The following is a 22363-nucleotide window of genomic DNA, read 5'->3' on the forward strand; positions in this document are numbered from 1 at the left end:
CTATAAACCCAAAACTTTAAACAGTTATGCCACTATTTACCTATATTAAAATAGACTAATTAAGATTTTTGTCTCTCCAATTTTCACATGCACTAAATCATGCTCCTAAATTTTTCTGGTCGTTAGAAATTTTTCCTAAACTATTAAGATTGTTGAATTTAAGGACTTTTGTCCAATTTTAGTAAGGAAAGTCTAACATGGATGAAAGTTCATGGAGCATGATTTGACACATGTAAAAGTACGAGAGAAATAATTCCATAAATATTAAAGTATCAAGAGCATGATTTAGTACATAAATAATCACTAAATTAGTAAAATTGAATGAAATTAAACAAAAGTACTTAAATTCGATAATCTCAATAGTTCAAGAGAAATTTTTAACGATTAAAAAAAATTCATGAAACATGATTTAATACATGTTAAAATTTAAAAAACAAAATTTTTAATTAGACATTAAAATATAAAGAAAATTTTGCCGCTAGTTCAATTATTATAGCCATAAAGATATACAATAAATACATGTCAAATTCAAATAATTAAATCAATAATATTAACGTGTATTTCCCGATTATTTATTTAATTACAATATTTTCATTCTTTAAAATCCAAACCCAAAACAAAAACCCTACAAAAATGTATTCTCTCAATTCAATACCCATTTCTTCTTCTTCTTCCTTTTTCAAAATCACAACCAAAAACTCACCAATAATCCAATCAATTTCCCCCAATCCAAAACCAATCATGTCCAATTCCCAATCCAACGATCACCATCACTCCAACAACCTCACTCTCGACCGTCGAAATCTCCTAATCGGCGCCGGAACACTCTTCGCTACCTCATCATCATCATCACCGTCCCCAGCAGCAGCGGCTGATTACCCGATCAAGCTAGACGGAGCTGTCAAGCGAGTGGTGATCAGGCCACGAAAATCGAGAACCAAGGCGGAGAAAGAAGACGAAGAAGAGGTTCTGGTGATCGAAGGGATCGAGTTCGATCGAAGTCTTCCGGTGAAGTTTGACGTGTACGTGAACGACGTGGATGACGTCATGGGAGGACCTGATACGGCGGAGTTCGCCGGGAGCTTTGCTAATGTTCCGCATGGGCAGAGGAGAGGAAGTAGTAAGACGATGAAGACTGGTCTGAATTTGGGGATTTCCGATCTGTTGGAGGAAGTGGGAGCAGATGATGATGATAGTGTGGTTGTCACTTTGGTACCTAAGTTTGGGAAAGGTCAAATTACTGTTCAGGGCATTGGGATTAAGCTTCAAGGATAAACGAGATGAGGGTGTTTTTGTAATTTCAGCTCTTTTACAAAGATTTTTATACTTGCTTTTGTGTTTTTTGTACTGTTATTATATACACTCTATAAGTATACTGCTAAGTTTTTATTTTATATATTTGTTGATATTTGTCGTATTAAACATAATTTAAGCCCCTCATCAATATGTCGATTGGTTAACATATACTTTGAATAAATATATATTTTAAATAATAAATTTTATAATACTATAATATTAGCAACATCAAAAAGAAAAAAATATGATCAGCATATAATCAAGAAAAAATAAATGACAAAACTTTTAAATTTCTAAGAACTTGTACTACAATTAAATTCGATAATACTCTTTAATCAAAACTACTACTACAAATTTTCCAACCTACCATCTTTAAAAACTAATTCTTTCTCTAAATCACTTTATTATTCTTGTCCCTTACCCTTGCTTTATCAATAAATTAAATTATCCTCAAATTTCCATTAATACACAAATTATCTTCAAATCTCCTCCATTAAATATATTTATATATTATAGGAAAAATTCATAGAACACCCCTAAATTAATATTTCAGTATCTCTCATCTATATTTATAGCACGTGTGACAATTTTCTTTATAGTAATATTAAATAACTATTTAAATTTTATTTTTTACACTATAAATTATCTAAAATTCCTTAAACATTTATAAATGCTCCTAAATAACTACTTTATAAACTTTCCTGGATATCATTTTGCTGTTATATCAAAACACCCTTTGGTACTTTTGTAAAATTCATAAAATATATATCGAAAACCCCACTAATGCCTTCGCACCATCGCCCTCCTCTCTCGTTGTCTTCCTCCTTCTCTCGATCTCCCTTTCTTCTCGTCTCTCTCGTCCATCGATCTCCACCTACCCTTCCTCCCTTCGGTCTCCCTCTACTCTCCGCAGTGGCGGAACTATGTTGATGGATGCTGGGGCCATGGCCCCCCTAACTTCAACTTTGTGGTTTATATACAATTAAATATATAATATTCTTTTTAATAAAAAAATAGATGTGACATTAATTATTATACACATATTTAAAAGTTAATTATTTGAAGTTCTATTTTATTCTTTCTAAAAATTTACTACTTGGCGGATTTGAATGAGTCAGCAGGTATTTAAATGTAACGTCCCCGCTTCAAGCCTCCATTGGGTCCTTATACCCACGGAATGAATGGCTCTTATACACGAGTACGCCACTCTAGCTGCTTCCTAGATTGATGACTGGCCCTACAGACCAACACGAGTGTTTCCAGCGTGCTTTGTCCTCACTCGCACGCTTCTTGGCAAAACTTCCCAGGAGGTCACCCATCCTAAAATTGCTCCAGGTCAAGCACGCTTAACTATGGAGTTCTTTCGTGATGGGCTACCGAAAAACAAGATGCACCTTGTTGATATAGGTAGTACCAATCAATCCTTTTAAGCCCTCTTCAACTGTGTAGTCCCATACCTACACAGTCTCAGAATCATCCCACTTGACCTTCCCTGTGCGATGTGGGATTGCACTACCCGCATTTCCCCTTACGGATCACGGGACTACGGCCGTCACAATCACCCCCTCACGGGTCCGACGTCCTCGTCGACCACACTTCCATTTGGTCGAGGCTTCGATACCATTTGTAATGTTCCCGCTTCAAGCCTCCATTGGGTCCTTACACCCACGGAATGAATGGCTCTTATACACGAGTACGTCACTTTGGGCCATTCATTGATCGATGACCGACCTACAGACCAACACGAGTGTTTCCAGCATGCTTTGTCCTCACTCACACGCATCCTGGGAAAACTTCCCAGGAGGTCACCCATCCTAAAATTGCTCCAGGTCAAGCACGCTTAACTGTGGAGTTCTTTCGTGATGGGCTACCGAAAAACAAGATGCACCTTGTTGACACAGGTAGTACCAATCAATCCATTTAAGCTCTCTTCAACTGTGTAGTCCCATACCTACACAGTCTCTAAATCATCCCATTTGACCTTCCCCAGGCGATGTGGGATTGCACAGCTTACCCGGTATTTCCCCTTACGGATCACGGGACTACTGACTGTCACATTAAATTACCTTAGACTAGTCCATTTCATTTTGTAATATGACCTTAAATACAATTTTTTGAATACTATTGTTTGTTTTGTTCTTTTTAAATAATAAAAATAAAAGTTATTATATTTTTTTTAATTTTAATTTTAAGTATCTAAAACAAATCAAAACCAAAAATTACTACTATATAATTATAAGAAGAAATACTTAATTCTTTAGGAAGAATCAATAAGACATTCTTAAAGGGATATTTCGGTAGACCCCTTATCTATTTAGGCATTCACGAGAGCTTTTAAGTTTATTTTTTTATGATAGTATACATTGTAGATATTTAGGATCACTTGCAAAATTTCAAAATATTTTAAATTGTTTGTATTGTCGAAAATAAAGTTCAAATAGTTGTTTACTAAATATATAAAAAAAAATAGTCATGATTGCAATAAAATTTTTAAAACTTATTTTTGGCATTGTAAACTATTCAAAGTTTTATAAAAATTTACCGGTGAGCCTAAATAACTACAACGTACATGATCATTAAAAAATAGTTTGAAAAATACTCTAAAATGTCGAACAAATAGAGAACCAACAAAAATATAAGTGTACTATACATACTCAATTATTTTTTTTGTTTGTAAAAAAAAAATCTTTATACTTGGCCCCTCCTTAAAGTGGTGCCAAGTTCTGCCACTGACTCTCCGTCACATACGTCAGACCACTACCATCTTCCGTTGGTATCTCTCTCATCTCCATCTCATACGTCGGACCACCACCACCTCTCGTCTGTCTCCCTCTCTCTCTTTCTCTCTCTCCGAGCTCGGTATAAATATATTTATTTATTTATATACTTTTGTATTTATTATATATATTTATTTTGTTATTCTATAAATTTAATGTGTTTTAAAGTTAGTTGTTATTGTAACAAAATTAATTAGTTGTTTTATTTTAATTTAAGTAAAATTATAAAACTAATGCAGGAAAAAATGAGAGAAAATGCAGATTTTTTGCCATTAATGGCAGAAAAATCTGTATTTTCTTCTTTTTTTATTACATTCAAACCGTCGGGAAGTCCACATTAGACCGTCGCCTATTTTGCCTATTTCGTATAGGCGACAGTAATAGAAACCGACGTGAATACTTTAAACGACTATTTAAAAACGTCGAGAAAAACTATTTTTGTAGTAGTGACTTGAAGTGGTCTTGTCACATATGTAATGTGGTCCAATTTTTAAGACCAATTTTATGTAAAATGTTGCTCAATATAGACAATGGCCACATGATATTTTTTTATTAGAAGAAAATAATTTTTTACCTAATTTTTTTTTTAATTTAATGTGATTTGAGACCATGGTGGATAACTTTTAGAGTTGTAAATTATTAGATTATTTTAAAAAAAATGTGACAAATCTCATGTAGATGAGAGAGAAAAAATATTTTAGAATGATTTATATATTTTAATAACTATAAATGTCCCGTATTGAAGATGCTCTTAGACAAAGAACCACGTTTGCAAGGTGTTTTAGTATTGGAATAAACATTCAAATTAATTACCGTAGTGAGTTTTTTTTTTTTTTAATATTTAGAAAATTAAAATAAATAATATATTGAATAATAATTTTTGGTAGCATTTGAGTATTTTAGAATGAAAGTTGTTACAAATGTGAAATTTTTTTGACTACTTTTAAAGAAACTTAGCATTGATCTTATTGAGCAAGTTCCTTTGAAGATGTTCTAATTAGTTTAATTTAATGTGAGGTGACACAATTTAATTTAATAAAATAATATAAAAACATTTAGGCCCGCATGTGTTTTTCAGGTAGGAAAGTTGATTAAAAAATTTTAAGTACAAAAATTAACTAAGAAATTATAATGAAATATTAACAGTAGATTTAGACCGTTAACATTGACTAAGAGATTAATGTAGCACTCCTCTATTTTTTGAGCACAGATTGGTTAAAAGATTATATAACACACCTCCATTTTTTATGTTTTTTTGGAAAGATTTAGATCGTAAACAATCGATGTGTCATTTAAAATGATACAGTAGAACCTCTATTTAAGAATACTCTATTTAAGAATAACCTCTAATTTGTTATAAAAAAATCAAGTCTCAATTTGGGCCAGTTATAAATAAGAATAACCTCTAAATTGTAATTAGTTATACATTTTTTAAGTCCCGTATTAACAAAGTATATCTCTATATAAGAATAATTACATCTTAATAAAATATGTACATGTATTTTGTAAATTTATTTATGTAAAATTAATAATTTTATTTTAAATTATAATATATGTATGAAATTATATTTACTCTAAAATATTTTTATTATGATATAGTATTAATGATTATTTATTGTTATTATTGTTACATTGATATTTTTTGGTTTTTTTTAATTTTTTTCTAGTGTAACTCTATTTAGTTATAACCTCCCAATTAAAATATAATTTACTTGGTCCCAAGTGTATTCTTGGATAGAAGTTCTACTGTATAATGATATGACCAAAAGACAGATTCAAGGGCTGGCAAAAGCTATAACTTGTCATTTCAAATAGTTTGTTTTTTCTGTAATGTCATTTCAAATAATTAATAATAGTAAATTTAGAGTACCGAAATTTAATATTTATAATAATAATACTTAAGGTATATGGAACTTTTGTAGATATATTTGGTGCCAATTTAATGGTCACATGAAAATTTTTTATTAGTCCATGTTATTTATTTATTTAAAAATTTATATATTTATATATATATCATTAAGAGAATGATCACGTAGATATTAACTTTAAGTTTAAACTTAGTTATTTGTAACCGGTAGTTAAATTTATGTATTTAACTATATCCAAAATTTAAAGAGTAATATTGTTATGGGGTATCAAATGGCTAGCACTTCAATGACATGACTTCTTATAATTGGTTACTAGTTTTCTATAATTTTTATTAAATTAAAATAAGTGGGACTGAATGTTAAATTTCACTAATAACAATATTACATTTCATAAGGTTACTAGACATGTTAAGACTAATCAAACAGTTAGTTGTTAAGTCTGTTACTGTTTGAGTTAGTTAGCAGTTAGTTTGTTTGTTTGTTATCTGTTATGGCTTTCAGTTGGTTGTTATGATTTCTGTTTTGTTATTCTGCAATCTCTCTTGTATATAAGGCTGTACATTGTTTAGATTCAATGAGATAATTCTTTCCTTTCTCCATTCTTTCTCTGTTCCTTTCTCTGCTCTTTCTTCTTCCTTCAACTCCCTTTCTTCTGCAACTTTGTTCTTCATGTTTATTGGTGTTACAGTTCAATGGATCGGAGGTTTAACATGGTATCAGAGCACTTTCCTCCGCTCAATGCAAATATGGCTACTCTAGGAGCTGCTGGTGGAAACTCCAACACATCTGGTGTCAATGGAGTTCAAGCAACACAACCTCGATCTCAAGAACCTGTTTACTTCAACCATAGCATTTCAATTCGTTTGAATGACCACAATTTTCTGTTGTGGAAGCAACAGGTACTTGCTGCGATCAAAGGGAATAGGCTACTGAAGTTTATCAAGGATCCACCTCCAGCTGAATTTCTAACCCCAGAGGATCGAATACAGAGCAGAGTTAATCAAGAATACATTAACTGGGAAGTTCAAGATCAGCTCTTGGTCTCTTGGTTGCTGTCATCGATGACTGAAGGTCTTCTCACTCGAATGGTGGGATGCAATTCATCACAACAGATCTGGTCGACTTTGGAGAAGCATTTCACTCTGCAAGTATCTTCGAAAATTCTGGAGTTTCGCACTAAATTGCAGAACTTAAAGAAAGGGAATCTCAGCCTCAACGACTATCTCTTGAAGGTAAAGCAGACCGTTGATCTTCTTGCTTCTGTTGGAGAAATCTTGAGTGATCGAGATCACGTTGCTGTGATTTTCAAGGGGCTTCCTAGTGAATATGATACTTTCGTCATATCCACTAATACTCGAACTGAGCAGTATACCGTCGGTGAAATTGAGGCATTACTTCTGGCTTCAGAATCGAGGATCGAAAAGTCGAATAAGGAAATTGATCTGAGTGCGAATCTTGTTTCAAGTGATCAAGATCCTGCTATGGATTCACTGATGGAGGTTACTCTAGCTTGGAGAAGGTTTCGACAACATTTTGGAAGAGGAAATGCACAATTTAACAGCAACTCAGGTCAGTTTAATCAAGCTCCAAACAGAAATTTCAATCGAGGAGAAAACTTTGGTGGTGGTAAAGGTAATATCTCCTTTAATCAATCTGGTAGATCTGCTATGAATCTGAACAGTAAGGTGCAATGCCAATTGTGCTTGCGTTTCGGTCACACTGCACACAATTGTTATTACCGTTTTGACAAGTCTTTCTCAGGATCACAGCCAGGTTCTAGTTCTCAAGGTGCTGGAACACAGAAACCTCAAATTAACCCCACCACCAGCAACAACAATTCAAGTGATCCCAACTGGTATCCAGATTCAGGAGCCACTAATCACTGTACTCCTCAAGCTCAAAATCTAGCAAATTGCTATGATTATGGAGGACAAGATCAAATGCATGTTGGAGATGGTACAGGTTTGTCAATAAAGCATATTGGTCAATCTTATTTTACACCTCAGCATGCATCTCATTCTTTAGTTCTTAATAACTTACTTCATGTCCCAGAAATCACAAAGAATCTCATTAGTGTTGCTAAATTTGCTAAAGACAATAATGTATATTTTGAGTTTCATGACGATTTGTGTTTTGTCAAGGACAAAGTGAGTCATACTACCTTGCTGATGGGGATGCACAAGAATGGCCTATATACTTTTGACCCTACTCAACTTGGTCCTGTTCACTCCAGCCCCATTTCCAATCTGTCTTCTCAAGACTTGCAGCAGCAAAGCCCTCAACAAACCAGTCATGTTTCCTACAGTAGTTCAGCCCAACCTAGTTCCAAATGTACCTTTGTTGCTACACTAAATGGTTCTACTGTTAAAGTATCAAACTGCTTTAAGTGTAACAACAATGTACAAAATGAATTCACTCTTTGGCACAATAGGTTGGGACATCCTTCCGAGAAGGTTGTCCAAAATGTATTGAAATCATGTAACATTTCTGGCATTAATAAAGAATTTGAATTTTCTGTTTGCTCTGCTTGCTGTCTTGGTAAAATCCATAAGTTTCCCTTCCCAAAGGCATCTCAATCTATTATTTCTGAACCCCTTCAGTTGGTGGTCTCTGATCTTTGGGGACCATCACACACACCATCCTTTAATGGCTATAAATATTACATTCATTTTGTTGATGCCTATTCTAGGTTTACTTGGCTTTACCTTCTCAAAAACAAGTCTGATGCCCTCAAAAAATTTCAACATTTTAAGGCTGAAGCTAAACTACAGCTTGGTAAATCCATCAAAACCCTCCAAACCGATTGGGGAGGAGAGTTTAGATCCTTTACCAACTTTCTTGCTGAATGTGGTATTCATCATAGGCACCCTTGTCCTACTACTCTTCAAAAAAATGGCCTTGCTGAAAGAAAGCATAGGCACATTGTTGAAAATGGCCTAGCTCTTCTTGCACAAGCCTCCTTACCTCTAAAATTCTGGGATGAAGCCTTTAGAACTGCTGTATATTTACACAATAGAATTCCTACACCCTTATTGCAGCAGTCTACACCCTTGGAAACTCTATTTCACACTAAGCCCGACTACACAACCTTTAAAACCTTTGGTTGCAAATGTTATCCCAACATTAGACCTTACAATAAACACAAGTTAGAGTTTAGGTCTTCCCCTTGTACTTTTTTGGGATATAGTTTGAATCACAAGGGGTACAAGTGTCTTGACTCTAAAGGTAGGCTATACATCTCGAGAGATGTTATCTTTGATGAGTTCTCTTTTCCACATGAGCAAACTTCTCAATCCACTTCTCCCACAGATGCATCTGAAAAATCATTCCTCATATCAGCATTAATTCCTACATGTTCTCATTACAGACATCCATACACCATCCATGATCTTACTGCACCAGTTACTTCTGTACCTACTGCTGGTAATTTTTCAGGTGTTTTAAATAGCCCAAATACTATTGACCAACATGCTTTGTGTGACAATACTTTTGTACCTAATCCTCCTATAGATATTTGTCCCTCTAACAGTCAATTTCCAGTGCTTGTGTAACCTGTTGTAGGAGCTACCGCTGTCTGTGATGCAGGTGCAACTTTAGCAAGTGGTGCTCGTGTTCATGAAGAGGCTACTGCTAGTCCAACTAATGAGGGTACTGAAGCTGTTACTGTCACAAGAACCAGCTTACAACCTTGTTCACCATCTCCAAATTCTGGTACTTTGAGTTCTGCAACATCAGATTCTAGACCTCCTCCTATCTGCTCTTCTCCAGCTGCATTGCCTCTTGTTGCTGGCTGTTTGAATGCACCAAGCAGAGTTAACAAGCATCACATGACCACCAGATCCAAGTTAGGAATTTTCAAACCCAAGGCATTTTTGGCTTCTAGAGAACCCTCCTCTCTCAAAGAAGCTCTTCAACAAGAGCAATGGAATAGTGCTATGAGTGATGAAATCCTTGCCTTAGCTAGAAACAAAACTTGGATCTTGGTGAGACTTCCTGAAGGAAGACAAGCAATAGGGTGTAAATGGGTGTACAAGATCAAAGAAAACCCCGATGGAAGTGTTCTTAAAAACAAGGCTCGGCTTGTGGCTAAAGGATTTCACCAACAAGCAGGTTTTGACTTCACAGAGACTTTTAGTCCTGTGGTTAAGCCTGTTACCATAAGGGTTGTTTTGACTCTAGCCTTGTCTAATGGTTGGAAAATTAGACAACTAGATGTCAACAATGCCTTTCTAAATGGTGATTTGCAAGAGGAGGTCTATATGACTCAACCACCCGGCTTTGAAGTCCCTGGACAAGAACATTTAGTGTGCAAGTTGAACAAGGCTCTTTATGGTCTAAAGCAAGCACCTAGAGCTTGGTTTGACAAATTGCAACAGAGTCTAATATCCTTTGGATTTGTTTCTTCCAAATCTGATCACTCCTTATTTATTAATCACACCAACACCTCAACAACACTTGTTCTTGTGTATGTTGATGATATTTTAATAACAGGGAGTGACCAAACTATTATTGACACTCTTGTTGCAGATCTGAACACTCAATTCTCTTTGAAGGACCTTGGTCCTTTGAGATATTTCCTAGGCATTGAGGTTGCCTATTCTGATGAAGGAATTCATCTTTGTCAGACTAAATATGCTCGAGACTTGCTTATAAGGGCTCAAATGCTTGACTCAAAGCCTTCTCCAACACCCATGACAAGTGGTCTTCGCTTATCTGCTCACCAGGGGGAACCTCTTGCCGATGTCCAATTGTACAGATCCATTGTAGGAGCATTGCAATACCTTACAATTACAAGACCCGAATTGTCCTTTAGTGTTAACAAGGTATGCCAGTTTATGCAAAAGCCTCTCTCGACACACTGGCTGGCTGTTAAGCGAATTTTAAGATATATCAGTGGCACTATGGACTTCGGCCTCAAGTTTACAAAACTAGAAAGTTATGACCTTGTTGCTTACTGTGATGCCGATTGGGCTTCAGACCCCGATGACAGGAAGTCTACCTTTGGCTATGCAATTTTCTTTGGTTCTAATCTAATTGCTTGGAAAAGCAAGAAGCAACAAACCATCTCTCGCTCAAGTACTGAAGTTGAGTATAGAAGTGTAGCAAATGTGACAGCTGAACTCACATGGTTGCATTACTTATTCTCTGAACTTCACATTCAAATACCTCAGCCTCCTACGATTTGGTGTGACAACCTAAGTACCATAATGCTCACTCAGAATCCGGTTCTACATGCTAGAACTAAGCACATAGAATTGGACCTATACTTTGTGAGAGAAAAGGTCATAAACAAGATGGTGCAAATCAAACATGTGGCAGCCTTTGATCAAATTGTAGATGGGTTAACTAAAGCCATTTCCAGCCAAAGATTCTCTATGTTTCGTGACAAACTCAGAATTAGAGGCCATCCAATTCAGAGTTTGAGGGGAGGTGTTAAGACTAATCAAACAGTTAGTTGTTAAGTCTGTTACTGTTTGAGTTAGTTAGCAGTTAGTTTGTTTGTTTGTTATCTGTTATGGCTTTCAGTTGGTTGTTATGATTTCTGTTTTGCTATTCTGCAATCTCTCTTGTATATAAGGCTGTACATTGTTTAGATTCAATGAGATAATTCTTTCCTTTCTCTGTTCCTTTCTCTGCTCTTTCTTCTTCCTTCAACTCCCTTTCTTCTGCAACTTTGTTCTTCATGTTCCATGGGTGCCCTTTAACATTTCTCCAATTTAAATGGCCTTATAGTCCCATATAAGGATCAAACACCTCAAAAAGATGACGAGCACTCCCAATAATTTCTCACTCGATCTATCATTAAAATACATCACTAAAATTCTAATTTCTTTATTTTACAACATACTTTTACATTACACTATACATCAACTTTTATAAAATACATCACTAAATCTTACTTTATTAAAATTTTATTTATTTCAAATATATAATATTAAAAAAAAAATATTCTAGATATACACATTGTTCAGAATCATGGGGTTATAAGGGTTTATAAAACACTTAAGAAATATATAAATCACAGATCTAAACATACTCCTAAAGTGCTTCAATATAGAAAACCCTAAATCATAAATAACCTTTGCTAAATTAAAGAAGAAGAAGATGATAAAATATAAGCGGAAGCATTAACCTGAAGCCATTGTTGGAGATTGCAGAGAAGGTTTTGATCTTCCAAGAATACACTATTTTCTAAAATATTTTCTCTGATGGGGTAGAAGAGAATACTGAAACCCTAGTGTTTCTTGGGGACCACTACCTATTTATAGACTCATCTTAGAATGAGTTTTGGGTATTTATAATTTGGCCCCTCAACAAATTATAAATTAACTTATGGTATCTACACATTATTTCTATGACAATTTAATACCCTTTTGATACCCATAACATAATTGGTCACTTAATTTTGTATCACACTTTATAATAGCATATACATTATACATATGTGCCCACACATGATTTTAGCTAAAAAAGGCTTTGAGGATACTATGAGTATATGTTCTTTGAAGGGTTTGATGAGTATTTATAAAGTTTACAAAAATTATACTTAATTTTCTTTTTCCTTTAATGAAAGTTTACATGAATTATGAGGTTCTATCTTAAAATTAATTAGTATGAGAATAGTAGCCCATACATCTTATGTATAATATTTACTATTTAATTTTAATACATTATCAATGTGGACTGTGCATTCCAACCTATAAAACTATAAGAGTGCTGACTAGGTGAGGTGAACACCTAATAGATATAACAAAATGTGGGCAAACCCATTAATGTCCAACTTTACTATACTGTAAAACTTGAAATGTAAATGCAAATATTAATTGAATTAATTAAAACGTGTTTCATTCCATCTTGGCCAGTTGGCCTTGTCACAAACCAAACTAGAATGACGAAAATTAAAATACAAATACAAATACATACACACAAACACACTTTACGTACTCACCTCACTTTCTTATTAATTTTCTTTCCTTTCCTTTTTGTTTTTGCTTAAATAATTAATGTAAATGTTCTTAGAATTTATGTACAAATATCTAAGTTTAATTTTCAGTATCAAATAAATGCTTAAATTTAATTTTTAGTAATAATAATACTAAAATTATATTTATGTAAATTTGTAAGTATATGCTTAAGTTTTCTTATTGGTATATTTAATATGAAAGGCTTACCAAATTAATTAAATATGTGAATTAATATGAAAGACCTACCAAATTAATTGGTTGATCTATCTATACATATATGAAGTAGCTACACAAATTAACTCAACCTACAAAATTTTCCAGTCCTACTTAATTTTCTTATATGAATTCAGACCTGTACAAGGCAGCCTCTAATGGCGAAATCGGCCCCTTCAAGCAAAATCACGATGAACTTAATCTTGTCCAATTAGTCACCCAAGGAAAGAATACAGTTTTGCATCTCAATATCATTTCTGAAAAAACCACTGACGAAAGCTTCACAAGAGAAATGCTGGAGATGTGTCCAGCATTGTTGATGCAAACTGATGCAAGAGACGAGACTCCCTTACTTGTGGCAGCAAGGTGTGGTCGTGTCTCTATGGTTAAGTTTCTTATTGAAAAATGTGGAGACGAACAAATGGCGAAATTAGAGATGATGAGGATGAAGAATATAGAAAAGGACACTGCGTTGCATGAGGCTGTGAGGTTCGGACATCATGAGGTTGTAAGTATATTGACCAGAGAAGACCCTGATTTCTCGTATTCAGCTAATGAAATGGGTGAGACTCCGCTTTACTTAGCCGTCGAAAGAAGCTACTGGTGCCCGGAATTGGTTGATGAAATACTGAACAATTGCTCGTTGTTGGACACTGGTGGTCCTAATGGAAAAACTGTACTGCATGCTGCAATTCAAACCGGCTTCACAGGTACTTAATATTATCCACTATGCTAAAAATACATTATTTTGAGCAATGCGCATAGTGCCCAATATATAATATACAAACAATAGTTCTACCAATTTTAATAGTAAATATTAAATTAAAATATGGAAGATTCAATTAAGTCTCTTAATCTAAAATTCTTTACTAATTTAATTTGAACTTAAAGAACAATTACTCTTTTTTTTTTTTTTTTTTTTTTTTTTTTTTAAGAAAAAACAGCAATTCAAGTAGTAAACTTGAGGTCACATTAGTAATACTAGTAAAGCTTGTTTGTGGTATGCCGTAAATATTGTATTGTATTAGTATTAATATTAGTATTAATTAATAGAATATTATGTTTAATATAAATAAATTTGTATTAAAATGTGGTATAATTAAGTTATACTATATTTTCAATAAACTTGACTAGGTCAAGTCTTGTGTTCGGTTCACATTTAGGTTCGGGTCTGAGTTTTGAGTCCTTGTTCGAGTTTAGGTTCGGATCCGAGTGCCGTATTTGGGTTCAGATCCAGGGTCTGGGTTTGAGTCCAGGTCACAGGTCCAGTCTGGGTTTGGTGTCTGAGTCCTGAGTCAGGGGTTCCCGAGTCTAGGGCCTAAGGTCTGGGTTCGAGTCTGGGTTTGGTTCTCGGGTCCGAATCCGGGTCGGAGATTCGGATTAATCCCGAATTCTTTGTAAATATTATAATACAAGTTAATATAGATCATTTATTATGTATACAATTTACATTGTTTTTAAAAAATTTTGTCGTAGTAATTAATATAATACATTATTTTATTTAAACATAATATTATTTATTTTTTAATACAATATAAACCTTATAAACTAACAAACAAATCCTAACATCATTATTATAAATTAGTTATATGTATATTAATAAAAAAAAGACTTTCCATTATTTTTATCTTTTTATAATAAACTTTTTTTTTTCCATTAAAAGTGTTTGAATATTAGGAACTGTGAAAAATATTTTAATGTAAAAGATATATTTTCAAGGGTACGTTTGGGATGATAAGTTAGTGGAAAACATTAAAAATGAGTTTATAGAATTAAAAGATAACAGAATCTTAAGTAAGCACGATATATGTTGATTGTTATATATAATTGTACATTAATATGTTGAGCATATGGGGTACAATCTTATTTTACTCAGGTTTGGTGAAAAAGGTTTTAGCAAAAGTAGAACATAATTTGATGAAGCAAGGCGATGAGGAGGGATGTACTCCTCTGCACCATGCGGCAATTAGGGGTTATGAAATTGTAAAGATGTTGCTTGAAAAAGATGAAGGTAGTGCCTATATCAAAAATCAACATGGTATGACACCTCTCCACATCGCAACTGCCCATAACTGTTGGGCTGTGATGAGAGAAATCATAAGTAGATGTCCAGATAGCTGCCAAGTTGTTGATAATAAGGGTAGAAATGCTCTACATTATGCTGTCACAACTCAACAAGTTTATACAGTTAGTGAATTCTTGGGACATGAGTCACTTGGCAATGACTACTGCTTTTTGAATGGAAAAGACATTGAGGGAAATACTCCCTTGCTTCATATGGCTGCTACTTTATCTTGGGATGTCCAAATTTTAGATGCTTTGTTGTCTCACCCAAGAGTGGATAAGATGGCATCCAACAAACAAAACATGAATATTTTAGATATGGTGAATCGTTTGGATAAAAAACAACATAAGAAGGTACGTACTTAATATGAATCGTTATTTTTCAAAAAAAATAAAAATAAAATATGAATCGTTAAAAATTCATCTTAATTATTGAGATTGTTGAATTCTTAAAATTTTTTGTCCAATTCCATTCAAGTTTACTAATTTGGTTAATGTCCATGTACTAAATCAAGCTCCTCATAATTTAATATCTACTCAATCATGTCTTTGGACTTTGATATTTGTCTAATCATGCCTAGTAAACTTTTATCCATGTAAGATTTTACTAAAATTGTACAAAAGTCTTAAAATATAATAAGCTCAATATTAGTTCAGGGAAGATTTTTCACGACATTAAAAATTGGATATGATATGATATATGTCAATGTTCGGGAGAAAAAATCCTAATTAGCATAATATGAACTTTGTGATTTTCTTTTCTTGCTATGTTATAAAAATTCTACAATGTTTTTCTTTTCTTTCTTATATGACAGATCCAACAAAAACTGCTTGAAGTCCTCCTTAAACAAAAAATATTAAAGAATATTTACCAAAGATCATTGCTAGTAAATTCTCACTACGAACAAAGATTAACAGACCGCGAAAAATTAAAGGAAGAGGAGAGAAATGAGTGGAATGAAAGAAAAAAGTTCATCACTACAAAATACAAAGAGTCAGCTCTAGTTGCGGCAACATTAATTGCAACAGTAACATTTACAGCCGGTTTCACTTTACCCGGAGGTTATTTAAGTAATGAGCTTAAAAATCAACAACAACAAGTTATTGGCACTGCTGTTCTCATCAATAACAAAGCCTTTCAAGCTTTCATGATAACAGACACAATAGCCATGGTGCTCTCTACTACCTCTGTCTTTATGAACCTCTTCCTCACTATAGTGTCTTCTGACCAACATAGTGAAGACTTAGTGTCGTACTATATTGTGTCTATGGTTTTAGCAATGGTGGCTATGGGATTAATGGTGATAGCATTTGTTACAGGTACTTATGCAGTATTGTCACCTTCCCTTGCTCTTGCTATTGCCACTGGTCTTATTGGATTGTCTTTCTTTGGTCTTATATTGTACACAGTAACAAGGAGCAAAAGGGTAGTAGAATTATTTTGGGATCTTCTACACAAAGTTTGTGATCTACTGGAAAACGTTTGCTATCTTCTAGTTATACTTTCCAATAAAGTGTGCAGAGTCTTACACTATTATCTCTCCATTTATCCATATTGGAAGTTAAGATCGACTATAAGAAAGTGCATAGAAAATGGCATTGATGAGGATCTGGACCCGAAACCCAAACTTTGGTCAGAGGATTAAATAATTTAAGTGTATTTTAAACGAAAATTATAATTACTCTTAATAATATATTTGTGTGATTTTTTTTACTATTTTAGTATATAATTATTGTTGACATTTTTTATTAACAAATCTTACAAGATTGTAAATGATTAAGATGAATATTGTTAATCACAATAAATTGATTTTATCAAAAAGAAATTTAATCAAGGTGAACATAAGGTTTTTATAGTGAATTAAATATATATTTTCTTTTCTTTTTTCTAAAATAGGGCGACTTAAATATTTAAATGCCAATATTTACTTAATTTTATGCTTCAAAAATTAACTATTTATATCATTAAAATTAAAGATTAGATACTTAAGTGCAACACATAAACACTTAAGTACAAATAAATTTATTAAGGATTTATGCTGTCAACTTCCCTAAAAATATAATATTAGTTAGTTCAACATTCATCTAAGGAATAAAAAAACACCAAGTCCATGGACAAAATTGTTTTCTCATAAATAATGAGTAAGCTAATCCAGCTGGGACACAAAATTTTGTATGAAACTATCCCAAAACAGTTGACCAAAGTAGACATTTTAGAAAAGATACAATATGAGAAGAAAGTGAATAATAATGTGTGTGTATAGTTTAGACTTTTGACATATATAACTAAAAACGTAAATATCAATAAGAAAGACATGGGGGAGCGTCTACTTCGAGAGTAGCCATTTTTTCAATTTGGGTATGCTTACTTTATATAGATAGTTAATTAGCTGTTTGTTTTTTTATGTAATTATTTTCATATTTAAAGAAAAAAGTGGAATTACATTTCTCATTTCTCAACAAGTTTTGTATAGTAGAGAAACAGATGACAAAGTCAACGTACACATTTTCTTTCAGTCCTACTTTTATTTTCTTCTCTCCACCACAGATATTAAGTTTAAGGATATGGATTTGTACAACATATATATGGTAGAGAAACATGTTAAGATTACATATGAAGTAGACAACCTACAAAATTTTCCAATCTTACCCAATTTTCTTATATGAATTCAGACCTGTACAAGGCAGCCTCTAATGGCCAAATCGGCCCCTTCAAGGAAAAGCGCAACAAACTTAATCTTACCCAATTAGTTACCCGAGGAAAGAACACAGTTTTGCATCTGAATATCATTTCTGAGAAAACCACTGACAAAATCTTCGCAAGAGAGATCCTGGAGATGTGTCCAGCATTGTTGATGCAAGGTGATGCAAGAGAGGAGACTCCCTGGCAGCAAGGTATGGTCGTGTGTTTATGGTCAAGTTTCTTATCGAACAATGTGAAAACAACCAAGTGATGAAATTACAGATGTTGAGGATGAAGAATATAGAAAAGGACACTGCGTTGCATGAGGCTGTGAGGTTCGGACATGATGAGGTTGTAAGAATATTGACCGGAGAAGACCCTGGTTTCCGGTATTCGGCTAATGAAGCGGGTGAGACTCCGCTTTACTTAGCCATACAAAGAAGCTACTGGTGCTTGAAATTGGTTGATGAACTATTGAAGAATTGGTCGACACTGGACACTGGTGTTCCTAATGGAGGAACTCTACTGCATGCTGCAGTTAAAACAGGCAACCAAGGTACTATATTTTGAGCAATGCTAATATATATTAGGCATTAATACTTCCCAATAATTACAATAGACTATAGTATCTAACTACTTTTGACATTGACAGTAGTTATTAAATTAAAATATGTAAGATTCAATTGATTCTTGACCACAAAATCTTTACGGATTTGAACTTATAGACTAAACTAATTAAGATGCAAACTAGAACTCAATAAATAACTAGGTTGCGTTTGTTTGGAATGAATGAAAACATAGGAATAAGAATAAGAATAGGAATAGGAATAGGAATAGGAATGGAATGGAATAAAATTTAAAATGTATAAAAAAAATTGATAAAAAAATTATTAAATTTTACTCATCATGCATTGGAATGGTCTTTCCTTTCATTTCAAAATGGAATAGTCATTCTACCAAAATGGTGGAAAGACCATTCTATTGGAATGACATTCCAACACTTTAATATTCAACCAAACAAAGGAATAGAATGAAGATTGTTTCCTTTTCTTTCCATTCTATTTCATTATCTCTAACCAAACGCCACATAGGTTGTGTTTTGTTGGAAGTAATGAAAAGGGTAAATATTATTTTGGACCTTGTGTTTTGCAAAAATTACACATTAGACCTTTTGTTTTGTTAAATGACAAAATAGACCCTACTGAACTCCCATTTTGTTTTGCTCTGTACCTCTCCGTCAAAAAATCACAGTTAAGTACCACGGTAGACTATCCACGTGTACACACTTGTACACGTGGCAAATTTTTAGTGGTCCACGTAATATTAACTTTTAAAAATAATTTAAAAATTAAAAAAAATCAATTTATAAAATTAAAAAAATCAACTTTACAATTAAAGCTGCTATTTATAGTAGTAGCAACTATGAACAGAGAAGGAAAGAGCCAAAATAGAATATAACAACTTGCATAACTAACTAACACTTAACAGAAAAACTACCACTAACTACCTAACTAATTTCTATTATTCAAACAGTATACTCAACAGTTATATATAATTGTACATTAATATTTTGAGTATATGGGGTACAATCTTATTTTACTCAGATTTGGTGAGAAAGCTTTTACCAAAAGTAGAACATCTGATGAACCAAGGCGATGAGGAGGGATGTACTCCTCTGCACCATGCTGCAACTATTCAATATTCTACTGGTAAAACTATTACAGAGATGTTGGTTGAAAATGATGAAAGTAGTGCCTACATCAAAAATAAACATGGTATGACACCTCTCCACATGGCAATTGCCAATGACAATTGGAATGTAATGAATGTAATTATGTGGAGATGTCCAGATAGCTGTCAGGTTGTTGATAACAAGGGCAGAAATGCTCTACATTATGCTGTCACAACTCAAGATGTTGATACAGTAAAAGTATTCTTGGAACATTCTTCACTTGTTGGCAATGATCACTGGTTTTTGAATGGAAAAGATATAGAGGGAGATACTCCCTTGCTTCATATGGCTGCTACTTCATCATGGCATGTCGAAATTTTTGATGCTTTGTTGTCTAACCCAAGAGTTGATAAGATGGCATCCAACAAACAAAACATCAATATTATAGATATGGTCAATCGTTTGGACAAAAAAGAAGATATAAAGGTACGCAAGTACGTACAATATCAACTTTGTTTTTTTTCTCTCTTGCTATTAGTTAGTTATAACAATTTCTACAATGTTTTTCTTTTCTTTTTTATATGACAGATCCAAGAGAAATTGCATCAAGTCCTCGTTAAACACAAAATATTAGAGAAAGATGTTATTTACCCAGAATCAATGCCAGTAAATCCTTACTATGAAAAAAGATTAACAGACCGCGAAGAAATAATGAAAGAGGAGAGAAATGAGTGGAATGAAAGGAAAAAGTTCATCACTACAAAATACAAAGAGTCAGCTCTAGTTGCAGCCACATTAATTGCAACAGTAACATTTACAGCCGGTTTCACTTTGCCTGGAGGTTATTTTAGTAATGAGCTTAAAAATCAACAACAACAACAACTACTTGGCACTGCTGTTCTCACCAATAACAAAGCCTTTCAGGCTTTCATGATAACAGACACAATAGCCATGGTACTCTCTACTACGTCCGTCTTTATGAACCTCTTCCTCACTATATTGTCTTCTGAAAAACATACTAGTGAAGACTTACTGTCGTGCTATATTGGGACTATGGTTTTGGCAATGGTGGCTATGGGATTAATGGTGATAGCATTTGTTACGGGTACGTATGCAGTGTTGTCACCTTCCCCTGCTCTTGCTATTGCCACTGGTGTTATTGGATTGTCTTTCTTTGGTCTTATATACTACACAGTAAATAGGAGCAAGAGCAAGAGCAAATGCCCAGTACAACTGTTTTGCGATTACGAAGCTTGCTATATACTTAAATTCGTTTTCTTTTTGCCAGTAATACGTTTCCGAAAAAAACCACCTGTCCCCAAGTTACCCATCTCTTCCCTCTACCTCCAATAAATGATTTGGTTTATTAGTACTCTCTAATTATTAATTAATTCTCTCTCTCTCTCTCTCTCTATTTATTAAATAATTAATAACAAATGCATGTAAACTATCAAAGTTATTTTTCTCCTGAAATATCAAAATCTTTTAAACTTAGCATTGAATATTTTATGAGAAGTGCTAAAAGGGTTAGTGGTGCCTGTTAAGGATAAAGAAATTATACTAAGATTGTTAGAACAGTTAGGATATGTTGTTAGAATTTTGTTATCAGTTGTAACAAACTCTTTTTATTGTTGAACCAAAGTTTGCTCTAATACCATTGAAGTTTATTAAGAAGAAAGAAAGAAAGCTGATAAGAAAGAAGAAAAGAAAGAAGCTCTTCATTAGCTGAACAGTAGGTACATACAGTTTATATAGAATTACATCTGCTGTAAAGGATGGAAATCATTTGTTACAACTGATAACAGAATTCTAACAACATATCCTAACTGTTCTAACAGTCTTGGTACAGCTCAGCTTCTTTATCTTTGGCCGAGCCTAATACTCACCCATGTGTCAACATCTCTATAGGTCTAATTAAGTATTAGATACCACATAGTTTAATATAATAACTTTTAAGGAGTATCGCTAGCCAATCGCAAGGCGATATGTTTAGAGGTGCTATAAGCACTACTGGTGCCCAATATCAATGCTCAATATTTTATACTCTTAAAAAATTCAGCTAATATTAGTTACTAGTATACCCCTTAAATGTGTGTTTTAATAAACTCCTTATCAGCAATTAGGAGAATCTTTTAGTCTATTTTTTGTTATGATCGTGTATGTTATAATTATTTAGTACCACTTATACATTTTTTTAAAAAAAACTCCGAGTAATATACAATGCCAAAAATAAGATTTACATATTTTATTGTACACACGACTGTTTTTTCTTAAACGTGTGGTAACTGTTTAAACCTTATTTTCGGTATTGTAAACTATTCAGAATTTTCATTGTATTACTATTATAGCTAGTGTTGTAAATATGAGTCGAGTTTTTTGACATAGCACGAGACTAACATGAACTTAGAAGATACAAAAAAATATAAACTTGAACACAACACGATATTATAAATTAGCATGACACAATACGAATAAAATTATAAGTAGGAAAGAATAATCAATATTCATTGATCTATTGCTAATGAAATTATTATTATGTTAGAATAAGATTTCAGTACAACTTAGATCAATATCAAAAGCCTTTTCATAAGGGAAATTTGATTTTCTATTGTTAGGCTAAAATTAGTCTAAGTTTCGAGACGTATTTTCGGTTAGTTTTCACTCTTTGTTTCTAGTTTTAGGACTATTTTACGCTTGATTCTTTTGTTTCAGGTCCCCGAGTGTTTAAAGAAAGTATTTACAAGAATTGAGGACAAGTGGTGAAAGAATTGAGAAGAAAAACCAAAAAAATATGTTGCTGCCAAATCCCGTCGCGACGGGACAAT

The 22363-nt window shown here is 33.3% G+C and overlaps 3 protein-coding genes across 3 annotated transcripts; all 3 read left to right on the forward strand.

The window, feature by feature from the left end:
- The first annotated feature begins 472 nt into the window (after window positions 1-472).
- Window positions 473-1394, forward strand: LOC115722749 (polyphenol oxidase, chloroplastic). The gene has a single exon (XM_030652047.2). It carries the CDS (start codon window positions 634-636, stop codon window positions 1273-1275), a length of 642 nt encoding a protein of 213 aa, XP_030507907.2. The 5' UTR covers window positions 473-633; the 3' UTR covers window positions 1276-1394.
- Window positions 1395-13164: 11770 nt separating this feature from the next.
- On the forward strand, window positions 13165-16900 carry LOC133031066 (protein ACCELERATED CELL DEATH 6-like). Its single transcript, XM_061104314.1, has 3 exons — window positions 13165-13829; window positions 14996-15537; window positions 15999-16900. Exons 1-3 carry the CDS (start codon window positions 13247-13249, stop codon window positions 16827-16829), a joined length of 1956 nt encoding a protein of 651 aa, XP_060960297.1. The 5' UTR covers window positions 13165-13246; the 3' UTR covers window positions 16830-16900.
- A 764-nt stretch (window positions 16901-17664) lies between these two features.
- LOC115723470 (protein ACCELERATED CELL DEATH 6) lies at window positions 17665-21032 on the forward strand. The gene is made up of 3 exons (XM_030652962.2): window positions 17665-18422; window positions 19471-20024; window positions 20127-21032. Exons 1-3 carry the CDS (start codon window positions 18095-18097, stop codon window positions 20889-20891), a joined length of 1647 nt encoding a protein of 548 aa, XP_030508822.2. The 5' UTR covers window positions 17665-18094; the 3' UTR covers window positions 20892-21032.
- Window positions 21033-22363: the final 1331 nt, after the last annotated feature.

The sequence above is a fragment of the Cannabis sativa genome, chromosome 9, assembly GCF_029168945.1.
Source record: "Cannabis sativa cultivar Pink pepper isolate KNU-18-1 chromosome 9, ASM2916894v1, whole genome shotgun sequence".
NCBI lineage: Eukaryota > Viridiplantae > Streptophyta > Magnoliopsida > Rosales > Cannabaceae > Cannabis > Cannabis sativa.

What these genes read in the sequence shown, in the direction of transcription:
- LOC115723470 (XM_030652962.2), top strand. Translation starts at nt 18,095, where the DNA reads ATGGTCAAGTTTCTTATCGAACAATGTGAAAACAACCAAGTGATGAAA. An exon ending in AGTTAAAACAGGCAACCAAG is followed by an intron (nt 18,423 to 19,470) that starts GTACTATATTTT and finishes TATTTTACTCAG; the next exon opens with ATTTGGTGAGAAAGCTTTTA. An exon ending in ACAAAAAAGAAGATATAAAG is followed by an intron (nt 20,025 to 20,126) that starts GTACGCAAGTAC and finishes TTTATATGACAG; the next exon opens with ATCCAAGAGAAATTGCATCA.
- LOC133031066 (XM_061104314.1), top strand. Translation starts at nt 13,247, where the DNA reads ATGAATTCAGACCTGTACAAGGCAGCCTCTAATGGCGAAATCGGCCCC. An exon ending in AATTCAAACCGGCTTCACAG is followed by an intron (nt 13,830 to 14,995) that starts GTACTTAATATT and finishes TATTTTACTCAG; the next exon opens with GTTTGGTGAAAAAGGTTTTA. An exon ending in ATAAAAAACAACATAAGAAG is followed by an intron (nt 15,538 to 15,998) that starts GTACGTACTTAA and finishes CTTATATGACAG; the next exon opens with ATCCAACAAAAACTGCTTGA.
- LOC115722749 (XM_030652047.2), top strand. Translation starts at nt 634, where the DNA reads ATGTATTCTCTCAATTCAATACCCATTTCTTCTTCTTCTTCCTTTTTC.